General features: G+C 52.8%; 8 protein-coding genes across 8 annotated transcripts; 3 read left to right on the top strand and 5 right to left on the bottom strand.

Annotated features, from left to right (window-relative positions):
* Positions 1 to 1,400: 1,400 nt before the first annotated feature.
* Positions 1,401 to 2,630, bottom strand: BO86DRAFT_388644 (putative L-cystine transporter). Its single transcript, XM_025671907.1, has 4 exons — positions 2,509 to 2,630; positions 2,424 to 2,441; positions 1,887 to 2,325; positions 1,401 to 1,817 (listed from the first exon to the last, which is right to left on the bottom strand). The coding sequence occupies exons 1-4, from the start codon at positions 2,547 to 2,549 to the stop codon at positions 1,458 to 1,460; spliced, it is 858 nt and encodes a 285-aa protein (XP_025528381.1). The 5' UTR covers positions 2,550 to 2,630; the 3' UTR covers positions 1,401 to 1,457.
* Positions 2,631 to 3,418: 788 nt separating this feature from the next.
* On the top strand, positions 3,419 to 6,017 carry BO86DRAFT_68868 (uncharacterized protein). The gene is made up of 3 exons (XM_025677576.1): positions 3,419 to 3,675; positions 3,739 to 4,106; positions 4,166 to 6,017. Exons 1-3 carry the CDS (start codon positions 3,525 to 3,527, stop codon positions 5,909 to 5,911), a joined length of 2,265 nt encoding a protein of 754 aa, XP_025528380.1. The 5' UTR covers positions 3,419 to 3,524; the 3' UTR covers positions 5,912 to 6,017.
* A 1,145-nt stretch (positions 6,018 to 7,162) lies between these two features.
* On the bottom strand, positions 7,163 to 7,571 carry BO86DRAFT_388639 (uncharacterized protein). Its single transcript, XM_025671906.1, has one exon. It carries the CDS (start codon positions 7,536 to 7,538, stop codon positions 7,230 to 7,232), a length of 309 nt encoding a protein of 102 aa, XP_025528379.1. The 5' UTR covers positions 7,539 to 7,571; the 3' UTR covers positions 7,163 to 7,229.
* Positions 7,572 to 8,878: 1,307 nt separating this feature from the next.
* On the bottom strand, positions 8,879 to 9,909 carry BO86DRAFT_388637 (F1F0 ATP synthase subunit delta). The gene is made up of 6 exons (XM_025671905.1): positions 9,719 to 9,909; positions 9,619 to 9,641; positions 9,396 to 9,526; positions 9,190 to 9,278; positions 9,036 to 9,125; positions 8,879 to 8,980 (listed from the first exon to the last, which is right to left on the bottom strand). Exons 1-6 carry the CDS (start codon positions 9,848 to 9,850, stop codon positions 8,948 to 8,950), a joined length of 498 nt encoding a protein of 165 aa, XP_025528378.1. The 5' UTR covers positions 9,851 to 9,909; the 3' UTR covers positions 8,879 to 8,947.
* A 1,063-nt stretch (positions 9,910 to 10,972) lies between these two features.
* BO86DRAFT_398818 (60S ribosomal protein eL29) lies at positions 10,973 to 11,653 on the top strand (the record flags this gene model as incomplete). The annotated part of the gene is made up of 4 exons (XM_025673575.1): positions 10,973 to 10,979; positions 11,139 to 11,190; positions 11,429 to 11,531; positions 11,618 to 11,653. 4 exons carry the CDS (start codon positions 10,973 to 10,975, stop codon positions 11,651 to 11,653), a joined length of 198 nt encoding a protein of 65 aa, XP_025528377.1.
* Positions 11,654 to 12,188: 535 nt separating this feature from the next.
* BO86DRAFT_337313 (uncharacterized protein) lies at positions 12,189 to 13,845 on the bottom strand. The gene is made up of 2 exons (XM_025668948.1): positions 13,575 to 13,845; positions 12,189 to 13,503 (listed from the first exon to the last, which is right to left on the bottom strand). Exons 1-2 carry the CDS (start codon positions 13,834 to 13,836, stop codon positions 12,275 to 12,277), a joined length of 1,491 nt encoding a protein of 496 aa, XP_025528376.1. The 5' UTR covers positions 13,837 to 13,845; the 3' UTR covers positions 12,189 to 12,274.
* A 252-nt stretch (positions 13,846 to 14,097) lies between these two features.
* BO86DRAFT_337308 (NCBP3 domain-containing protein) lies at positions 14,098 to 15,863 on the bottom strand. The gene is made up of 2 exons (XM_025668947.1): positions 15,597 to 15,863; positions 14,098 to 15,519 (listed from the first exon to the last, which is right to left on the bottom strand). Exons 1-2 carry the CDS (start codon positions 15,663 to 15,665, stop codon positions 14,236 to 14,238), a joined length of 1,353 nt encoding a protein of 450 aa, XP_025528375.1. The 5' UTR covers positions 15,666 to 15,863; the 3' UTR covers positions 14,098 to 14,235.
* Positions 15,864 to 16,854: 991 nt separating this feature from the next.
* Positions 16,855 to 19,109, top strand: BO86DRAFT_68783 (putative glycosyl hydrolase). Its single transcript, XM_025677575.1, has 2 exons — positions 16,855 to 17,935; positions 18,015 to 19,109. Exons 1-2 carry the CDS (start codon positions 17,053 to 17,055, stop codon positions 19,100 to 19,102), a joined length of 1,971 nt encoding a protein of 656 aa, XP_025528374.1. The 5' UTR covers positions 16,855 to 17,052; the 3' UTR covers positions 19,103 to 19,109.
* The last annotated feature ends 2,303 nt before the right edge of the window (positions 19,110 to 21,412 follow it).

The following is a 21,412-nucleotide window of genomic DNA, read 5'->3' as shown; positions in this document are numbered from 1 at the left end:
TGACATCTTCTGTTGGAGTATACATAGTTGACTCCAATGACAAGAATTTCAAATATTGACCAATAGCACCACAGACTAGGGACTCGGACTATTGTTTCCTGGGCATTGTTTCATTTGTTTTTCTCAAAGCAGATCTTCACTGCTTATGTAGGCATAACTATCGACTATCATGGCTCGAGATTGGCTACCTGATAGGGCTGAGGTGCATAGTCATCGTGTGAAAAAAGCCACAGTGGACGAATCAGGAAAATTCGTATGCAGCTGGCGGAGTGAGGAATTCACTCTGTTGTTGAAACATGGCTTGGGTCGACTCCGGCCCTGTCAAGAAAATCCAGTCGTTTGCTGACAAGGTAGCTCGGACTAGAATGTTAGCTCACAGACCTAGGACCATAATTGCGCGGCAGTTGAGTATGCAGCACAATATGCATGCGGGATTCGCGTGTCGTAGGAGGCTCCCTGTCTGGGCAGAGGTCTCAGCCTCAGGGAGGGCCGCGGACTCGCAAGTCCTGCTCAAAATAGAGAATCGAAAAAGGAAGTATGGAGGACAGGGGACATGGAGGATGTATCACAAACGAGAGACAGAAAAGGGATAACAAAAATGCGACTTCGAGTCATGGTTCTGCACGATTCCTCTGGCCGTTGCAGGTGGGACGAAGCCAACAAGCTGACGTGAATGGTTGACGGTATGCTTAGGCCCCCCACGCTTGCAAGGCTGGCACAACTGGACTACCAAAACAGGCAAGCAAGTGGGCGCTATTGGACATGGCTGAGATGCAGATCTCTTCTGCTTACCGCCAGATGGGCCATAAGCCTCAAGGAGGATATCCCTGCTGCAGCATGGAAGTTCATGCCATGTTGCGCGATTCCGCAGCGTGACGATCCCCAGATTGGCGGGATTGTGGAAGGGAAGCCGCGCCAAAGGATTGCCGTCAGCACGGAAGAGCTGATAAAGAGCGGTGTCGGCACCCTCGCTACTGTGCATAGTACTGCGTCCACTGCGTCCACTGCACCCGGGCTGGCCCTGATCGGCCTGCAGATCTCGGCGGTTGGAGCGTATATGTGTCAAGGTCATGTTACATCCAAATCATGGTATGTGCCGTCCGTAACCTGGTGCAAGACATTATTCCAAAAATATATTCTATTAATCCTGGACGACCAGTAGTTGAGTCATCTCTGGACCACCTCCAGTCGTCAAAAATGCTCTCAACCACTCATCTCACAATTTAACGGCTTCTCCGTCGTTTGTTTCGGCAGAGATTCTAGCGTCTCATACATATTCAAGGGAACCCCGAGCCTCGGTTGCAGTCTTATCGTTTCGCGAAAACCGAGGACCGACAAACGGACAGAGAAAATCGCAACCAACATAAGCAGGGACCCGCCACCAAAAAGCTCCAAAAAGCAAAAAAGCAAATCGCGATGTATCCGACTTGCGTATCCAATACGCAGACACCAGCTGCTCACGGCAGATCGTTGGCTTGCGACAAAAGCGGCGTTCTATCGTTTGCACCCTGTCCTTTATCCTTATCGTCCACTACATTCTTGTAAAGGATGTAGTGCTGCACGATGAAAATGACGTCAAAGAAAATGGTCACGTTAGATAAAAGGAACTTGGCGGGGTTTCCGGTGATGCCGCTCCAGTCACCTTGGAAACTCGAGTCCATTATCAATTGCGCAAGAGACAGAATACCGCCAGAGAAGTCGAAGAGAATCCCTTCAATACTCCAGCCATAGGTGGACTTGCGCTTATAGTTCACCCACGCCTGAGGTACGTATTTCACGATGGTGATGATTAGTTTCACATAGGAGAGGGCGTAGATCTGATGGGATCAGTTATCAATCCGGACTGATTCTGTGATAGTACATTTGCGATATTTCAGAGTACTCACAACATCGATCCATGCCCACGAGAAAGGATCGAGTCCCCCATTGGGACTCTTGGCAAGAACGATCACCACAACGGCGCCCACGCCAACGATAGAACCCCAAAAAAGACCAGCGACTGGTTTGCTAACCCGTTGGTACCGAGAGACCTTAAAGCCCCAGATAAAGGGCCAGAACTGGGAGTAATAGATGACGCTGAGAACGACAGCATGAATGGCAAAAGCGAAGTCATTAAAGCGCACCGTAGCGTCTTGTGCGAGAGGATGGCGGGCGGCATATTGTTCACGAATTACCGGAGACCAAAGGAAGGCAGAAGTATAGATCGTATAGCAGACGAAACCTAGAACATTGATCGTAGGGAAGTCTATGGCTAGACCCGTGGTTGAACGTCGTCGGAAGTTGTTGAGCGGTTGGGGATAGAATGACGCGGACCAGCAAAGCGTGCTATGCCAATCAATAAGCCACTGAAAAAGTTTCCTTTACATATATGACTCGACAAAAGAATTCTCCTGAAGAGGCTCCTAGATGAGTTCAAGACATACTAGATCCAGCCCAGAAGGCTATGTTCACAGGGGTCAGTAGTGTTTTATCTAAGGACCGCTGGCTTCTGTAGATAAGAACACCTACCGAGAGAGCGCTCTGACGAATATCTCGAGTTGAGAAGTCATGGTTGGGGGTTTAAACACCTTAAATGACCATAGAGAGTGAGAGGAGACTTAAAGACTTGGAGGGGAAAAGAACAGGTGGAAAGAAGGATGAATCAGATCAGGGAGACACACATCTTGTCTTTGTGGGGAGAGGGGAGGGAATGGCAGGGGTCACTTGATCGCAGAGGCGGACGATAAGATGGATAAAGTGAGATAGATACGGAATACGGAGTAGCACGCGATCCATCGATACAATGCGCAGGCGGTCCGTGCCGGCAGATGGTCGAGGGACTGCTGACTGCTGACTGCTGACTGCTGAGTCAGCCATATGGTTGTCTGGGATATGCGCTGGCGCACTAAACCCAAGAAGGAAAACAGTTGTGCTTGCCAGGTGAGCGTGCCTTGCGAGCCGCGATCGCATCGCATCCCCAGCCGTAACTTAGCGGTAAGTCCACTAAACAACCCAACCCAACCCTGCCTGCATCTCGATCAATCCCCCCGGCGGTTGACTAAACTTGTCCCTCCCATCCTGCGTCTCGCTGACGACTACCCACCCCCCCCCGCTCCTCCTCCATTGTTTTCTCTTTACATCCCTGGCTCTGGACCCGTCATTGTTTCCGCCATTATCTCCAGTCTTCGTGACCACTCTATCTATAACCTATACTATCTCGGTTCCACTCTTCACTTCTCACCGCCAGCGCTTGTTGCAGAGAGTGAGCTGGACTGTCCGTCGTCCCAACTTTTCCTCCGGACTCTCCAGAAGCCACGCGAATTCCCCGAATAGCTTGTTCATCGGCCGGCGGACAAATCAGCGACTCATTTAAATCAATTCCAATCTTTCCCCGTCGGCGCATGGTGCATTCTTCGGAGTGGGGGATCTCAATAGATCTCCTTCGGTAGTTCCGACATTCCACAGCATCTAATCTGGCCGTTCGTTGCAGGAGCCACTCATCGATCTTGGCCTGACATCACCGGAGAACAAAGTTCTCGACAATCATGGCGGCTGATTCGGGGCTCACGGCTCCCGGGAGCAGTACCTACTCCTCGAATACGCTACATGTTGGAGATGGGACATGGGACTCGGAGCGCGATACGTTCCTGCTGCCCAACTTGATGGGGATTAACTTCGACACAATGCGATACAACGGTAGGTGCAATCCATATATCTCTTCACAACATCTGCTAAAATCTCTCTTACCATGGGCGCTAGGAATGGGGAACCGATTCAAAGACATGCCCGAATATCATACGCTGATCATGGTTCACGGTGTCATCGCCACCATCGTTTTTCTCGGTCTTGTCCCCATCTCAGTCTTGATTGTCCGATATTATTCGCGATGGAATCCATACTGGGCATTCAAGTTGCACGTCTGGTGCCAGGTTCTGACCGTGATGCTGAGCACCGTTGTGTTCGTATTCGGCTGGTTTGCTGTAGGCCCCCGACGTAGTTTGACGAATCCTCATCATGGAATTGGCTTAGCGATCTACGTCTTGGTGTGTTTCCAGGTGTTATGGGGCTGGCTTGTTCACAAATTCGAAAGGAACAAGAGGCGATTCCATGTGCCGCTGAAGCTTGTCGTAAGTAGACCAACCAGTGGCATTTCCGATGGTCTCCACGAGGGCTAATTGACTGCCAGATACATCGATGGATTGGCCGCGCTTTGACAATATTGGGGATTGTGCAAATACCACTAGGTCTCACTCTTTACGGCTCACCCAAAGTACTTTTTATTCTATATGCGATCGCCGCCTTCGCGCTTCTGGCCACATGGTTTGTGTTATCCTACCTATACGATACTGAGGGCTATCACATGGAGGGGGACTACGAAGCTCGTCGTAGCTACGTATCCGGCCCTCCTGGTCCTGAAGGACACCCCCCGGGTGGTCTCGGTCCGATGGCAGGCGCGGGAGCAGTAGGCTCTGGGTTGGGCTCAGTCTTCAGAAGACGCTCGCGAGGTAAAGACCATGAGTATGATGATCCGCACCCGGGTTATCCAGAAGAGAAATATTCCGATGGGGGACGGCGTCGAGGACGGTGGGAGGACACGATGCTCAAGCTGGGGGCTATTGGTGGGGGTGCGTGGCTTGTGAAGAAGTTTCTCGACAGAAGGCGAGATCGGGATGACGATACGGAGTCTGGTCGTTATAGCCGGGCTCATGCACGCAGCGACAGTATAACAGAGGAAAGCCTGAGTCGAGTGGAGCCAACACAGCGCACGCCTCTCAATCGGCCCCCGAGTCGGCCTCCAAGTCGACCACCGAGCCGACCAGCTAGTCGCGCTCAAAGTCCAGGATCATCGTACTACTACGACAGCACCTATCTCTCATCCGAACCCGCACGGAAACCATCACACACGCTTCGAAATGCTGTTCTAGGTGCAGGAGCCTTTGCTGCATTTAAGGGTCTGTTCTCCCGTCGCAAGGCGAATGATGAACAGCGCCGAGTGGAAGACTTGCGTCGCCGCGAGATGGAAGATGAAAAGTTAGCTCGCGCGAATAGTGGGCGACGATACACTGGAGATGGCTACTACCCGCGACGAGGTCCAGAGTCGTTCACAGCCACTGATATTTCGACGGAGTTGACACATCCGCCACACCGCCCACCACCACACGGGGAATCTCTTCTTTCTGCTGTGCCTATGGCATCTGGGGCAGCTGATGGCGCGCGCTCAGACCTGCCTCCGGCATCAGCTCTTCCGGTCCCGCACGATCTGCTCTCCGAAGCTCCACCCCCTCCTCGACACGATTCAGGCGACTTGGCAGCTGGTGTAGCAACGGGGGCGACTTTAGGTGCTGCTGCTGCCTCCTCTGGCCACCGGCACCGCAGCAGAAGCCGGCACCGCGATGATCATGTCGATTCACCCCCTGTATCTGTCAAAGTGAAGATGCACAACGACGGCCGCCATGTCACGCTCAGGAGATTGACTGATGAAGAAGCTGCCGCGAGCCGGGAGGCCAGACGCCGGGAGAGAAGAAACTCACGCCGCCGAGCCGGCAGTGCAAGCTCCCTATCCGGCAATGAAGGGGGCAACTACGACCGCTGGCGTCGGGTCGAGGAGCTGGAACGTCAGCAGCAGGCGCAGATGCACCGAGAGCAAGCCGCAGCGGCGGCGGCGGCGGCTGGGGCTGGAGCATCTGCGGCTCCCTCATCTAGCATCCCCGCAACATACTATGCGCCTCCGCCGAACATGAGCAACTTGCCTCCTCCGCCTCCGCCCCCCGTACCATCCAGCCATCCCTACGGCGCAGCCAGTATTACATCGCCCGGTACTGGAACGTTCACCGGGACCGAAGCCAGCGAATACGCGAGCAATCGACGTCGTAGACGTGCGGAACGAGCTCGTGCACGCCAAGAGAGACAACAGGGCGTTGAATTCACCTGAAAAAAAAGACATCTTGCGTTCTCTCTTTCTTGTCTTTCCTTTTTTGTATAGCAACGATATGATACTGACGATCTGATGTGGTAGGATTATATCTCTGTTTGTCGTTTTTCGTACCTCTTTTTGTTGATGTGTTGAAGTTGTCGATGTTGATGTTGATGATCTGTTGTATATGAATTGTTTGTGTGCAGAGTACCCCCCATCTCCATCCGGACTACCTTGGCGGGTGCCGTTGCTTTTGTTGATTACAGTAATAAATGCATGTGATGTGGTCAGAGGAGATACCTGGCCCTGGTCGGACTGAGGATTCAGGAAAACATGTTTTCCCAACGATAGATCCCTTCCTAGAGGTCCTTTGGTTGTCAATGCGCACACAATGTAGAGTCGCTTGGTGGGTGATTACACAGACCCCCCTCCGGCGGGCAAGTCGGCCAGTGAGCCTAGCAGTAAGGTCGACGCCAAAGATACCAGACCTCAGATTCAAATCCAGATAAAGCTCGCAGAGCACCGTCATCGGTATCAAGGTTCATCATCTAGGTGTTCAGTTGACTGCGAACGTCACTCAGCAATCGGAATGGGAAAACTTCTCTTGTAGGGTCGTAGTCATAGGGATAGTGTGATCGACCAAATCCCATTGAAGGGAGATGAATTTGGGTCAGGGTCAATCTCCTCGAAACAATCAGGACTGCAATGAATAGACGAGACAAACGTCCGATTGAAAACTCGTCGAAATGACCATAGTAAAAAAAGGGTAACATGAATGTCTCCAAGTCGGCGCAGAAGTGGACGTTACCTTATTTGCATTTGGGAGCACTTGGCCAACGACCAATTCTCGCTAGCGATCTTCCGATGACGTATTCAACATCAATTCGTGATGAGGCTTCATTGGGTTGCTCTTTTCGTCTGTCGGAAGGGATTTAATCTTGTTGGGACTTGAGCTGGCTAGGATTCTAGGGTGGCTGCAGGTGAGTACTAACGGTTTGATGCATTGAGCTACAGATCGACGACTGGGTAACAGATGCATGTGATAATGGGGATCTGCTATTCTTATCTCGGTTAGACTTCCCCATTACTATTACTGTCGGTAGCTCTCGACAAAAAGTCTATCCATCAGCACCCCTGTCTCGATCTCTGATGGTCATAGGTTCAACAGCCATGAATCAACTATGTAACAATCTCATGACAAGATAATAATAAAACCCTAGCTCTCCTTGTCATTACCCTTCCTCGCTGAGACACTCGTTGTGATCAAGCTTTTATGCTTGACTCAGTCAATCAGCCAGATGCCACTCTTGCACACCACTGTATCTCTCAGACGCTGTCAGCCTTGAATGAATACATTGACACCGATCTTTTCCAAGAGAAAAGTAAGAGATACTACAGCGAGACGCAGAAGTAGGTGGAGCACGCCAATAACTGCACATGGCGCTGCAGAGCCTATGAGCTGGAGGAAAGCAGCATTGAGTAACGACACAATTCGCAGAAATAGAAGTGGAACAATGACGTCGACCCTATAAAGATGTGCCGTAGACATGTACGGAGAAACGAAGGTATCTTTTAGACCATCGCGGCTCTTAGCATAGGTCTGCGCAATCGGCCAAGCGACGTGCACATGGAACGAGCAAGACATGGATTGGGATAGCAAGTACCGCTTAGATCGCCGCCCAATTAACAAGCTGACAACAGCACACTCGTTCTCCTTGGTCTGTAGCCAGGTCGGTTGAAGGGGCTTGCGGATGTACGTCTCCAGAAAGTCACCGAATGAACGACGTCCATGTGGCAGGGTTTGACGATAACCGTCAAGGGCAGGAAGCGGGATATTGTTACTTGCTGCGATGTCGGGTAATTCGAGGTTGTGGCGGAAGAGTGACTCATCGACAATCGGAAACGGTGCCGGCAATGGCACTTTCGGGCTCTCTTTCACAGCGTAAGTTATCGTCTCTGGACCTGGTATTAGACGCGTGTGGACAAGCGAGGATGGAGAGCTCTGATTTGTCCATGGTTTTTTTATTCGCTTTATTGAATCGTGTCCCTGATATCGTCCCATCGATAGGTTGAATAGACGCAAAGGAGCCCTTATACCCTGCCGCGGTGCTAGCATCTGAAGATCTGTGCCAAGGGACTTTCTTTTCTGGCGTGTCATTCCGGGATCAGCCACAGATGAGTGAACATGTTCGGATACAGTGAAAATAGGCACTTCGAATTCAGATAGGAAAGCCGGCTTTGGGGGCTTTGGGGGCTTCTCAGAGAGCTCGCGATTGGGACTTTCTGTACGAGTCGGTTCAATAAAGACGTCATGTATCGCGCTCACGATGGGCTCGTTCAAGGTCAATTTGGTCGCAGAGGATCGGCTTTCGACACTACATGGTTCATTCTCCTTTGTAGACCCAGGGATTGAGATCGATGAGCTCCGTCGAATTTCAGGCTCAATCCCTATGTCCTTTGCGTTGTATGTCGTAACTGAGGGATTTTTGTCAACGTCCATGGGGAAAATCTGGAATATATCGGTATCACGAGAATCATTCCTCTGCAGAGCTTGGGGCACCTTGAAATTTTCCAGCCCGCTGGGAGCGCCTCGATCGGGGGAAGACTGGGGGGATTTCATAGACATGAGGTCGGAAACAAGCGGCAGGGTGTTGGGTTGTTTGTGGTCGCCAAGCTCGGTTTCGTAGACCAGGGAGTCTGAGCCAGGCAATACTGACTGCTGGGCCATCGTCAGCGAATATCTGTTGCAGTCTGCGCGCTCAGGATTAGCACGAAGTGGACAGAGGGGAAGCAGCGGAAAGCACGGGCGGAAGGGGAGTTCGAGGGAGTGCTTCAAGGTTAGTACTTGAATCCAATAACAACCAAACTAGGAAGGAGCGGCCTGGGAACCGAGTAGTCCAAGTCTTAGTTAGCAATAATCGTCAGTGGAACTAATGCCACACAAGGCTTCAGCGGGCGTTTGTCTTCAATTCATGCAAAACAAGATTTCAAGAGAATTGGCTTAATTCTACAAGGTCAGGTTGAAGGTCGCGACTGGATATGTACATCAGGTATCTATTTAAGGTGGGCTTGGAGGGTCTCGAGAACCTGGTCATGGCGTTAGCAGACAAACTCGTAGTATGACGAAGCGGACTCGGCCTACCTCAAGCTCGATCTTAGCCTCGGCAATATCCTGCTCGCTGCCGCTGCCGCTGGCAATCTTCTGGGCCTCGGCGATCTGAGAGCGGACAGCCTGAAGTGGAGGAAGGACTACATTAGTTATCGGGCGACGCGACATAACAATATGGGACACCTACCTCAACGCTGAAGTCCTCAAGGGGGTAACCCTCGACGGCGTTGATGCTCAGCTGGGAGTCAGGCTGCACAACGGCGAAGCCACCGGAAACTGTACAAGAAGACAAACATGTCAGCCAAGCTCTAAGCCGGATAGCAGCCGCGATTCAAGCAATGTCTGTTTTAAGTAGAGGTAAAGCCGGGTCTCGATGGGAAAGGTCGGACGTACGGAAGAACTTCTTGCTGGCACCACCCTCCTCAACAACCTCAACGAGACCGGGCTTAAGCTGCTCGATGGAGGGGACGTGGTTGGCGAGGACACCCATCTCTCCGGACTCAGCAGGGATGTTGACCTGGACACTGGATGGAAAAAGACTCGTAAGTACGGGGCGGTCAAGGTTGAAAGAGTTTCGTCCAATTGCTCGGTAGATAGGAGTCAGGAGACCACATACACGCCAGTGGACTTGAAGATAGTCTGTTTAAGAACAAATTTGTCAGTCACTGAACATCATGGCGGACGCAGCGGGTTGCATAATAGGGTCGGAATCGTACCTGGTGAGGCAGGGTCAAGGAAAGCTTGATCTTGTCGTTAACAGCCTCGGCGTAACCTCTGCGCTGGAGAGGAACGCGGAAAGCAGAGGGACGAGCCCTGAGAGCAGAGCGAGCGAAGCGGAGAGAGCTCATCTTGCAATGGACGGAATGGAGGTGGTGGTGGTGATATCCCTCTTGAACCTGGGTTGCGAGTTGCAAAGGTCGAAGTCGGATGCCGGTTGTTCCCTAGCGGCTCTTTTGGTCACGTGGGGTCCCGCGCGACAACCGCCAACGAACCCGACGATTTGACCAAGTACGTATTCCGAACTCATGATCGGTGTAGGCACGGTAGCCTCTACGCCGTCATCGCACTTGGTCAAGAACTACAACTGGAGGCTTTTACTCCGTAGATACACTCGATTTTAGTCTGTCTCACAAATACCAGCACGAACGTGTGTTATGTCGTTGGCTGCCTTTAACAGATTGGGACCATCAGGCAAAGACGAGCGCCAGCAACATCCCAATTGCGATGGCGCAAATGAGCCCTCTTATTGATTCTGTTCTGGACAAGGCAAGGATCTTTACTATGAAGGTGCATGTTTGAATCCGAGGTCGTCCATGAAGCTTTCAAGATGAGCGTAGGTCTAATTGCATACTTCGAGATTCGAGATCCAAAATAGTTATCATCACGTGATATGGTGTTTGGCCTTGGCTCGGCCATCATGACAATACTCTTGTGACAGGTCAGGTCAGGCAGCGGTATCAGGCTTTTATCATCGTTGCTTCTGTCTCGCGATCACTCAGAGAGCAGCAACCTCACATCAATAATGTTTGGGATTCAACAAGGTGTCACAATAGAATAGATGCGCAGATCCAAGTCACGAGTTAACATTAGTCATCGGTACGGATGTTGATGCCTCAGGCCTATATGGTATACTTCGAAGGTCTCTGCGCGTTTAAACCAGCTCCTACCTTCTAGCGGATCTGATACAGAAGATGGAAAGACGTCAGGATCAAGTGTGATATGTAAGGTAAACAGCACTAATATTCTCCCCCTCCACACTGGCATACGGGGAGGTTTGGGGGGGTGGGAAGAGTCCAGCAGTAGAAGCAGCTGAGGCCGACACGCTAGCCGTGCTCGGTAAGCGAAATCCCACACTGAAAACCAGCCCTAGCCGAACCTGCCTTGGGGACTCTGGCCTTCCGCTCAGTTCAGGATAACCTCACCCGCCAACTCCTCGTCAACCGTCTCCCAGTTGCGATAAATCCGACAAGATGGCGAGTATGTGCACCCCTGCTATGTGAAATTTTTGTCACAGAAAAAAAGACGAAGAATCAGCCCGTCCAAACATCAGCATCTGTCCCCTGGGACTGTTCGCCATGTTTCTACAGGTCCATTCGGCAACCGTGATCAGTTCACTGACATGATTTTCCCCCACAGAGTCCAAGAACGCGTCTCAGCACCACAACAGCCAGAAGGCTCACCGTAACGGGTGCGTACCCTCGAATCCCCATCGAACCCAGCCTTGAAAGAACCATACGATGTACGATTGGAATGGAGCGGGGATGGTCGCTATGTTGGATACGGCGTGACTGTGGAAGGAACCTCTCGACCATCGTTGTTTCATCCAACACGACAACAGCGCCTCCGCCGTCGCCATTACCATGAGATACAACACCGGAAACAAATGAATGCAAAGTCGCTGACCATGTCGATTTTCCGCCCCACAGTATCAAGAAGCCCAAGACCAACCGTTACCCCTCCCTCAAGGGTGTTGACCCCAAGTTCCGCCGCAACCACAGACACGCTCTCCACGGTACCGCCAAGGCTCTGGTACGTTTACCTAGCGAATCCTTCGATCCCTCACGACCCCCGGCTTCCGATTGCGAGAAGAATCATCTGGCTAACAACTCGAACAGAAGGAGCGCAAGGAGGGCAAGCGCGAGATCGCATAAATCAACTAATATAGAAACGTTTTAAAAGAAATGAAAGCGATTTGAGTTGGTTGATCTTTCTTTTTCCAAAACGCCCCCGCGCACCACGAGTGGGATCGTCTTGTCTTGTCGGATTTAGCCCAGACTGGTCCTCACTCCCCCGGCTACATGTTTTCGAAAACGGTTGTCACATAGGAAAGGAAATTGACTGGTTTTCTGCGGGTACACATTGGAAGAGCGAGTCGTGCTCTTCTGCTATTTTTCTTTTCCGTCCTTGCCCGCATCGTGGTGAGTGACGGGTTTCCCCACAAATTTCGGTTCCGGTCTGCAGAGATTGGAGTCGGATATCAGGCATATGTGTGTACAGCTTCGTGCTTATTTTTCCATGCGCGCTTGCTGAAGGATTATTTTAACGTGCCGAGAGAAGATCCCATGCCCTCCTGACTTCCAATCATCCTTGGCCTTTGCTCTCCGTGGGTCAAGGGTGCATGGACGGAGGGCTACATCCCCAGTAGACTGATGTAGAGCTATATTTAGTCAATCAATTGAATTTGTTCCATGAGTTTGATCTATCCATATATATCCTCACATGATAGGCGCCAGTTGAATGCTTTACAAACATCAATGCTCCCCGACTGTATACTATATCTTCCATACCACGAGCCTCTTATCGAACCCTCCACTAACCAGCCATTCCTCCCTAATAGTTCTGCCATCGGAGCCTGAACGCTGCTCAACCCGGCCAGCCCAGATGGCCCTAATCTTACAACCCGCCTCATGGCCACCCTTCAAGACAGTAACAACCCTACCGGACTTAGCCTCGAGTCCGCGGATAGCCCCGTCATCCCCATTGACCCAGACCCCCGAGCCATCCGGCCGCCATACCACCTGCGGGGTCGAGTACGCCGTCTGCGGCGCGAAAGTGTTGGCCTGAACCATGATCGCGGCATCCTCTCGATTCTGGAGCGACAGCGCCGCAAGCGCCTGCGCAGCCTGCGTCACCGGCTCGTCATCCTCGCCATTCCCGCTCAGCGTCTCCTGCGACGGGAACAGCAGCCGCACAATCATGACCTTCATGTGCGGGAGCGTGGACGTTGCGACCGCAATCAGGCCGGCGTCATGTGGGCTGAGGGCAATGCACGAGGGGGAGAACGCCACCCAGGCGTTCGAGTGCGGGGCCAAGTTCTGTCTCCCGAGCAGGACACATTCGGCCCGCTGCTGCTGATGTGGGTGGGTCGTTTCTGCAGCGGTGGATGCTGCCCGTGACCCCCCTACCTGGTAGTAGTAGATATACGTCGAGTCCTGTCGGGAGACGAGGAGAAGAAGCTCCTTGGTGTCGGCGTGGCGGACGAAGAGGATCGATTCCGGGTTCGTTGGCAGGGAGATCTGCGCCACGGGCGCGCCGATTGATACTGGGGTGTGCTCGTCGACTGCTGCTGCAAGGCTGCCGCCGCGGAGCTGATAGAGGAAGACCTTCGAGTCCCAGCCCGCGGTTGCAATCCATACGGTGTTGTCGTCCGCCTCATGGGCGACCACCTTGACCGCGTATTTGGCATGGTCTTTCCGACGATCGAGGATGCTGGCTCCACGCTGGAGAAGCAGTTGACCGGACATGTTGGTCAGGAGCAGGAACTTGCCCTCTCGGATCGGCGTGTAGGACAAGATCGGCGACTCGGACGTGCCGGAGAAGGACCGCACGAGGGCATTGCCGGCGGAGGCTTGGAAAACATGGAGCTGTTTGTCTGCTCCGGTGGCCACCAGAAAGGGTTCGTCGGGCTGCTCTTCCCTGTCGTCATGTTGCCATTGCTCCACGGAGCAGGATAGCAGATTGGATGAGGTTGGCGTCTGGATGACCGTAGGGTTGGTCGGTGCTTGATATACCATTATTAGAAATTCTGTTCGCTTGACTCCGGGGGAGTTTATTTTGAGGGGTGTCATATACCAGGCACACTCCAGAAATCCTTCTCTTGGTCGCTCTCATTGTATCGCTCAAAGTTCACGCTCTTATCAAAGGCTCGTTTCTCGTCGAGCACGCCCTCGATGGTCCAGGAGTCCTGCTCGTCCTTTCCGCGGATTTGCCCCGCATTGGCTGGCAATCCTGCTTCGCGGAGGAAGGCATCGAGGGTCTCTGTGTAATTGTGCGTGCGCAAAAAGCGAGCCACGAGGTCGCTCGCCAGGGATGAGCTTTGCGCTTCCAAAGGCATTGTTTTTTTGTTATCTTTGTGAGATGTGGGGAAAGGTCAGGCGTGGGGGCCTGGGAATATATTTCTGACATAAGTCCGCTCCAGCGGCTAGGCCCTTCTCCAGCAATCATCGTTCTTCGTATCGGTGCGCACATTCGATGTCTTCGTGCTTTTACGAATTGGAAGGGTTGAAGGATTCTTATCATCAGTAGCTTCAGTAGATTATTTGTATCTCAAAGATAAGTATAGTGTCGAGCATCCAAAGATGAGATTTGTCATTGTGAGGGGATTGCAAATTGCGAAACACCAACCCAAGGCATCATGCTAGAGACTTAAATACTAAGAATACTATAAAATGAAAATGCCAAAAAAATAGCCTTTCCTTTCAGGGGTATTTTCTAACATAGAATGCAGAATGCCTCAGCTGAACATGTCCTCCGCTCTCCGTCGAGGACCTCCCCGCCCTTCGATCTTCTCTGAAAACAACTCCTTGCCGGCATTGGAATTGAACCTGGACGGGAAAAGCTCTCGAACAGACGCTCCCCGTCCCTTGATTGAGATGCCGCCTGCTGCCCCACGAATAGACATCCCTTGATCGTCCCGACCTTGACCTGCTGCCCCACGGATGTTGAGCCCGCTCGAATCTGAGCCGCTGGGGAAAAGCTCAACGTTCTTGTTCTTTCGCTGTGGCTGTATGTCCTGTGCTCCGTCGACGAACGGTACAGAAATCCGCCGAGCGAAAAGATCGGCTGTCTCGTCCGCAGCATCGATCGCATCGGATCGGCGATGGTTGCTGTGCTTGCTGGGGAAGAGTTCTTTGGCCGTCTTCTGGGGGAAAAGCTCGCGCGTGTTCGAGTCGCTGTCGCCGGCCTTGGAGGACGGGAAGAGCTCCCGGCCTTCATTGCGACGACTGGGCGGGGGCGAGCGCTCACGAAACTGCCGGCGGGAGCCAGGGCGATCTGTGTCGACGTATCCCCCTTCCATCAATGTATCACGACCCGGTGAAGCACTGCGGTTGCGTAGACGTCCCGAGGAGCCTCCTTCATCCTCGGGAAACAGATCCCTTGGTCCTCGTCTGCCTCGTCCGCGAGATGGTTCGGAACGGTCGGCGCTCACTGCCCGCGCGTCGTCATACATGTTAGCGCTAAAATTGTCGTCAGCGTCGCGGTCCCTCCGCCGCCGCAGTTCTCGACCATCGAATCTCCTTCGTCTGTAGTCGCCGTCGCCGCCGTCGCCACCGCCGTGCTGACGTCTGTCTGCAAACTCGCGTCGGAGGCGCTCTCTAGGATCATGCTCAGGATGCATAAGGTAGAACCGACTGGCTTCGTGCGCGCGTGGCTTCTTCCGATCCGTTATAACAGCTGATCTGACTTGGAGCACGGAATCAGGGTGCGAGGCGAGGAGCTTGGCCGACCGTAGACGGAGCGCGGGATATTGAGTCACATCCTCTTCTTCATTAGGTTGTGTAAGTGCCGCCAATGCCTGGAGACCGACCTCTGGCGATGAGTACAGAAGGTTCGCGGACGTGTCATCGATCCACTCGACACGGCTTGGTTCCTCGATAGGGAAGTTCTCGCTTGCGAATCGCTTGATATCGCCGGTTGTCAATTCGTCAACACCGCGTATGTGAACCTTCTCGCATTGAGCCTCTGAAGAAAGTCCATCGACGGCTTCGATGGTGGTGGCTGTTGCGGCTGTTGGTTCCTGACAACACCAAAGAGTGTTAACGGGTGGCAATGACAATGGCTACTAATTGACGAGCGCGACTTGACTTGACTTACGATCTCGATGTGCTCATCTTCGGGAAGAGGCCCGAGGTCAATGTCCATGTCAATGTCCATGGAGGCCATGATGGTGTCGACGGTGAATGTGCTGTTGGAAACGAGACAGACTTCGGCGAATCGCGAGAAGGTTGTTGCGCAATGGCGATCTCCAGCGAGGAGGAAACTGAACAATGATAGGTGTGCAAGAAGACCTATATGGTTTGAGGGAAATACTAGGTGCTTCAATAGGTTGCAATAAGCAACTCAGGGGTCATAAACTGGAACGAAGACGGGCAAACAGGAAACTCCACTGGTCGCAAACTGATGCCGACATGAAGTTCACCTCCACACCGCCCGGGGAATCCTTCGGCGGAGCTCCACCGCCGCCATCCTCGATTCTATACATGCCTTTCATCTCTTTCATGTGTCTTTCACTTTCACTTCAATTTCAGACACGGCAACTTACTCTTCTTCAGCTGCAACCTATCATGCTCTTCTAGAACTGGCGGACAACTCTTCTCTGACCCAGACTTTGGATTAGCTTATTGAGCTTGGCACTTCCATGTGTTCTAGATGCAGCATGAGACATACGACCAACCCCACCGGCCCCAAACGTTACTGAATGGTTGAATTGTTGTTCAGGATGAAACCTGGCCATACCCTCAGAGTAGTATATGGCAGTGACCCTACTGCTCAGAATAAATACATACTCGCTGCATTCTCAAAATGCTGAAATGCAGTACTACCGACTGGTCCAATGACTCCTTTCACACGATAATGACGACTGGCCAACGCTCCTTTCTACGTCAGACATCATACCACCAGTGTCTGATGGCACAGGGTACAGCCAACGTGGAAGTTTTATTCGCATTGAGCATGGCTCAGAACAAGGTCAACCACTGGTCTTCACAACTTCGGCGGCCGTTATTCCACCTAGGTTCACAGGCTGTGCTTCCTCTAATTCAAGCTGTGCCTCAGGATTATATACTCTTCAGGCATTTACAGAGGACGGGACTCTTGGTAGTCATCATGGATCCATGGCCTTCCCCGCTTCTCGTTTGTCTCAGTACGGCTTGACAAATTTAGGCTATTTCCCCTCTTATCAAGCCAATCGGCATCTTACACGGATCAATATAGATTCATCGCCTAGCTCGCCTTGCAGTATTCGAGCTCCAGAGTGTCTCCACAACAGAAAGGTTTTCATCCAGCAACAATGAAACAGTCATCGATATACCAATGACCACCCTGGTGACACCGAATGCAACAGTGCGGCCGCCACGGAATGCGCTGTGCTAGCTTTCCAATTGGGCTATGCCTGCGAGCGCGACGTCAGTCTAGTTACCGGCTATTATGAGGGGCTTGAAGCTGTAAAAGCGGAAAGCTTTTAAGTCTGCCACCCCGCTACTGAAATTTCAAACGATACACCATAGCTGCTCAAGGGCATCCTCCTCTTTCCCGTTGAAAATACGACACGATGCTCTACGCAGAAGGAAACAAACTCGTCTTCCGATTCGATGATCACACCCTCTGGATCGAGCCCTGGAGCGAGAATGCGTTCCGTATTAGGGCCACGAAACTTGCGTCCATGCCCAGTGAACACTGGGCACTGACTTCGGAGGTGGATTCACCCAAAGCAACCATCGAGACCCCAAATAATGAGGATGCAACCATCGTCAACGGCAAGATCAGAGCAACTGTCTCTAAACGGGGTAAGATAACCATCTTCGACCGCAAGGGGAACAAACTCTTCGAGGAATATGCCCGCCATCGTCGGGACCCCAAGGACCCGAAATGCAGCGCATTGGAGATAGAGGCACGAGAGCTGCGACCAATTCTGGGAGGCGATTTCCATCTTACAATGCGGTTCGAGTCGCTAGACCCCAAGGAGAAGATATTCGGCATGGGTCAGTACCAGCAGCCGTCACTCAATCTCAAAGGTTCGGACCTGGAATTGGCCCACCGGAACTCTCAGGCTAGTGTACCCTTTGCAGTCTCTTCGCTCGGATACGGCTTTTTGTGGAACAACCCGGGCATTGGACGAGCAGTGCTGGGAACCAATACCATGAGCTTTGAAGCGCTATCCACAAAAGCGCTCGATTACTGGGTTGTTGCAGGTGACAGTCCCGCCGAAATCGTCGAGGCCTACAGTAGGGTGACGGGCTATGTCCCTATGATGCCGGAGTACGGACTCGGATTTTGGCAATGCAAGCTGCGGTACTGGAACCAGGAGCAGGTCCTGGACGTGGCGCGCGAGTACAAGCGCCGAGAGGTTCCGCTGGATCTCATCGTGGTGGACTTTTTCCACTGGCCGCACCAGGGAGAATGGAAATTTGACCCCAAGTTCTGGCCCGACCCAGGTACGCTCCCAGTAGGAAGACGTCGAGATACTCTCACATTGAGATTGGACACTGACCCCATTGCTTCTCTACAATCTAGACGCGATGATCAAGGAGCTCAAAGACATGAACGTCGAAGTCATGGTCTCCATCTGGCCGACGGTCGAGACCGCATCCGAGAACTATCCCGAGATGCTAGAACGCGGTCTCCTCATCCGCCACGACCGCGGGTTGCGGATCGCCATGCAGTGCGATGGGGACATCACGCACTTCGACGCGACGAACCCCGAGGCGCGCGCTTTCGTTTGGAGCAAGGCCAAGCAGCACTACTACGAGAAGGGAATCAAGGTCTTCTGGCTCGACGAGGCGGAGCCCGAGTACGGCATCTACGACTTTGACATCTACCGCTATCACGCGGGCAGCAATCTGCAGATCGGGAACATCTTCCCCAAGGAATACGCCCGGGGCTTCTACGAGGGCATGCAGGCCGAGGGCCAGGAGAACATCGTCAACCTCCTCCGCTGCGCCTGGGCCGGCAGCCAGAAGTACGGTGCCCTGGTCTGGAGCGGCGACATCGCCTCCTCGTGGCCGACCTTTCGCAACCAGCTGGCGGCGGGCCTGAACATGGGGCTCGCGGGGATCCCCTGGTGGACCACCGACATTGGGGGCTTCCACGGTGGCGACCCTAACGACCCCGCCTTCCGGGAGCTTTTCACCCGGTGGTTCCAGTGGGGAGCGTTCTGTCCGGTGATGCGGCTGCACGGCGACCGCGAGCCCGTCCCGGAAGGCCAACCCACCGGGTCTGGCGCCGACAATGAGATCTGGTCGTACGGGGAGGAGGTCTACCAGATCTGCAAGAAGTACATCGGCATCCGCGAGGAGTTGCGCGACTACACCCGGGGCTTGATGAGGGAAGCGCACGAGAAGGGATCCCCCGTGATGCGGACCTTGTTTTACGAGTTTCCAGAGGATCCCAGGGCCTGGGATTGCGAGACGCAGTACCTCTTCGGCTCCAAGTATCTGGTGGTTCCCGTGCTGCAGGCCGGGCAGCGGAAGATCACGGCGTATCTGCCGGCTGGGGCGTCGTGGCAGCTGTGGGGTAAGAAGCACGACCAGGTCTACCAAGGAGGACGCGAGGTCGAGGTGGCCTGTCCCATTGAGACCATGCCTGTATTCATTCGCGTGTAGGTTAACATGCAGACTATCTCGGGGAGAGCCAAGGTCCAGGCTGTAGAAGATATAGCTCCACTGAATCTGAAAAGTCCCAGAAGATATCCAGTACATTGTACCAGAAGACACCACTCCTGACACCTGCAAGAGAGCACAAGGCCTGCCTATACTGACAACTCTTCAATCCGCTATGCAGGGACTTGTCCATCGAACAATGGTCACACCCGAGAGAACGAGAGAACAATGCCAGCCAGTATTTGATTCACAGCAAGCACGTTCACTCAGGGCAAAAGGGTGGGACTTGTCTTCATATGCCTCTGTCCTCACCTTGATGTAAGCACATCCATCTCTTATTATTTCACTCGTCAACCGTCCGTCTGGCCGCCGTTGCGATCAATCGGCAGTTTGCACGGGTTATCAGAAGGGTTACTTCTCTCGCCAGATGTGACGACAGCGGTGTATATCTACTGATCTAGGATGTGACTTTGTGATCTCGCTTTTCCAGCTTGGGATTCGTCCAGTGGATTGGTTGGGAATGAACACATAGACACCATGCTAATCGGAGGGGACAGGAAGAAGCTCCTTTGGCTGTGTTAGTACTATGGCCGTTTCCTCTGACATCACAGTGGACTGTTCAAGAGATTCCTGCAGCTAGAATAACATGAAAGAATACCAGGTTGGGGGAATATCAACTCCGACAGCAAAGTACAGTACGCATATCCTCAGTCACGGCAAATAGCCACTGGCCCTACTACTGACTTTCTCGATCGATCGATACTACGGTCCTGACCTTCCACTGCTCCTGCTCTCTCTCGTCCTCCAGAACTAACACAGCAGCCGCAAACCCGAGGATCACATGGAATTCCAACTGCCCCATTTACCCACGAGAAAGACGACGCTTCCTGTCCCAGCCAGCCAGCCAGCACACAGTACCCCAAGCCTAACGCAAGATCGATGCAACCTACACAGGACTATATCCCAGTGTTCCCCCCTCTCTACTCCGATGATCCACGCGGCACGTAGAGAGACAATAGCACGTACTCCGCCGCAGCACAAAAGCAAACCCCACCACCGGACAATGTAAGACCCGTGCACATGGCAAAGTACTCCGTAACAGATCATCAAACGAAACCCCTGGTCCTGTCCGGAACGATACGGATCGTGTATGATCATTTTGGAGGGAAGCCGCGACGGCGTACAGACGGATGTGTTCTCCGTCCTGTTTGATTGCCACAACGCAGAACAAGAAGGGGAGGGAGGGAGGGAGGATCGTCCCTAGCAAGAATGACTTCTAGTAACTTAGTTCCCCGTTAAATGCAGGGAACTGGTCATCGAGGATTTGTCATTCTGCAGAACAGGAAGGGCCGGAAACCAGGAAAATCGAAAGTGAAAGACATTTCGCCGAATTCGATGTTTGTGTGTGTGTGTGCTCTTTTGTCATTATCCCGGAGAATAAGAATCTGTGTGCGTGTGCGTGTGTGTGCGTGTGTGTGTGTGTGTGTGTGTGTGTGTGTGTGTGTGTGTGTGTGAGAGAGAGAGAGAGGGTGCAGTCACACTATCGAAGGTTAAAACAGGTCAGGTCCCCTCCCTTCATCGGGTTTCCCTTTGCGACGGTTGATCTGCCTCCTCGGATGCAAAGAGGTCTGGCGGACTCGGAAGTGGCGAATCCATTAGGGAGGTCTTCTCAAGAGGAAGATTATGCATACGTACCCTTCTTCAAGATAGTAGCTGAATGAGGAGCTGAGGCAGGCAGGGGTGATTTGCAGCCACAAAATTGAGGCCTGGGGGTCTGAGCTGAGCCACACCAGTCTTTTTGCCACCCAATCTATTGTTAATCTAGTAGTAACTAGACAAGGTGTATCTACTACATGGTGTTGGCCATCGAGCAACATAGAATATGCTAGGATCGTCAGCTTAGCCACAATCGGCTGTGACCATGATCCAATGCGGTACAACAGAGCTACCGTACACCGTATGGCAATTGTCCGGTCTCGCAACGGAGATAGACTTCGGTATGGAGCCTCCGTACTGTCTGATCGACCGTCCTCGATCGCAGTGGCAGGTAGTGTAGAGACAACGTCCACATTCTACGAGGTGAGCTCGCCTACACTGGTGAAGCGAGAAAGTACTGTATCATCCTACTTCTGCAGCTACAGCTGCACGCGGCCTCATCATCATCAGCATCAGCATCGGCTCAATATCGTCGGCAAAACGAGAGTCACTTGCCCCCCCCACACCCCCCTCCTCTGTCTCGGTTCGCAAGATCAGGTTTGGTCAGACAGCCTCGTAGAACGCTCTCGTCTTGGTTCACATGCAGCAACACACCCT

Source organism: Aspergillus japonicus, assembly GCF_003184785.1.
Source record: "Aspergillus japonicus CBS 114.51 unplaced genomic scaffold BO86scaffold_19, whole genome shotgun sequence".
Classification (NCBI taxonomy): domain Eukaryota; kingdom Fungi; phylum Ascomycota; class Eurotiomycetes; order Eurotiales; family Aspergillaceae; genus Aspergillus; species Aspergillus japonicus.
The sequence above is the reverse complement of the archived record's forward strand: the minus strand, read 5'-3'. Positions and strand labels throughout refer to the sequence as shown.

Coding starts and splice junctions, on each gene's coding strand:
- BO86DRAFT_337308 (XM_025668947.1), bottom strand. CDS start 15,665: ATGGCCTCCATGGACATTGACATGGACATTGACCTCGGGCCTCTTCCC. Junction 15,520..15,596: donor AAGATGAGCACATCGAGATC/GTAAGTCAAGTC, acceptor TGGTGTTGTCAG/GAACCAACAGCCGCAACAGC.
- BO86DRAFT_388637 (XM_025671905.1), bottom strand. CDS start 9,850: ATGAGCTCTCTCCGCTTCGCTCGCTCTGCTCTCAGGGCTCGTCCCTCT. Junction 9,642..9,718: donor CCTTGACCCTGCCTCACCAG/GTACGATTCCGA, acceptor GTTCTTAAACAG/ACTATCTTCAAGTCCACTGG. Junction 9,527..9,618: donor ATCTTCAAGTCCACTGGCGT/GTATGTGGTCTC, acceptor TTTTCCATCCAG/TGTCCAGGTCAACATCCCTG.
- BO86DRAFT_68868 (XM_025677576.1), top strand. CDS start 3,525: ATGGCGGCTGATTCGGGGCTCACGGCTCCCGGGAGCAGTACCTACTCC. Junction 3,676..3,738: donor CGACACAATGCGATACAACG/GTAGGTGCAATC, acceptor CATGGGCGCTAG/GAATGGGGAACCGATTCAAA. Junction 4,107..4,165: donor ATGTGCCGCTGAAGCTTGTC/GTAAGTAGACCA, acceptor ATTGACTGCCAG/ATACATCGATGGATTGGCCG.
- BO86DRAFT_388639 (XM_025671906.1), bottom strand. CDS start 7,538: ATGTCTTGCTCGTTCCATGTGCACGTCGCTTGGCCGATTGCGCAGACC.
- BO86DRAFT_337313 (XM_025668948.1), bottom strand. CDS start 13,836: ATGCCTTTGGAAGCGCAAAGCTCATCCCTGGCGAGCGACCTCGTGGCT. Junction 13,504..13,574: donor GGATTTCTGGAGTGTGCCTG/GTATATGACACC, acceptor TGGTATATCAAG/CACCGACCAACCCTACGGTC.
- BO86DRAFT_68783 (XM_025677575.1), top strand. CDS start 17,053: ATGCTCTACGCAGAAGGAAACAAACTCGTCTTCCGATTCGATGATCAC. Junction 17,936..18,014: donor CAAGTTCTGGCCCGACCCAG/GTACGCTCCCAG, acceptor TCTACAATCTAG/ACGCGATGATCAAGGAGCTC.
- BO86DRAFT_388644 (XM_025671907.1), bottom strand. CDS start 2,549: ATGACTTCTCAACTCGAGATATTCGTCAGAGCGCTCTCTCG. Junction 1,818..1,886: donor CGTGGGCATGGATCGATGTT/GTGAGTACTCTG, acceptor TGATCCCATCAG/ATCTACGCCCTCTCCTATGT.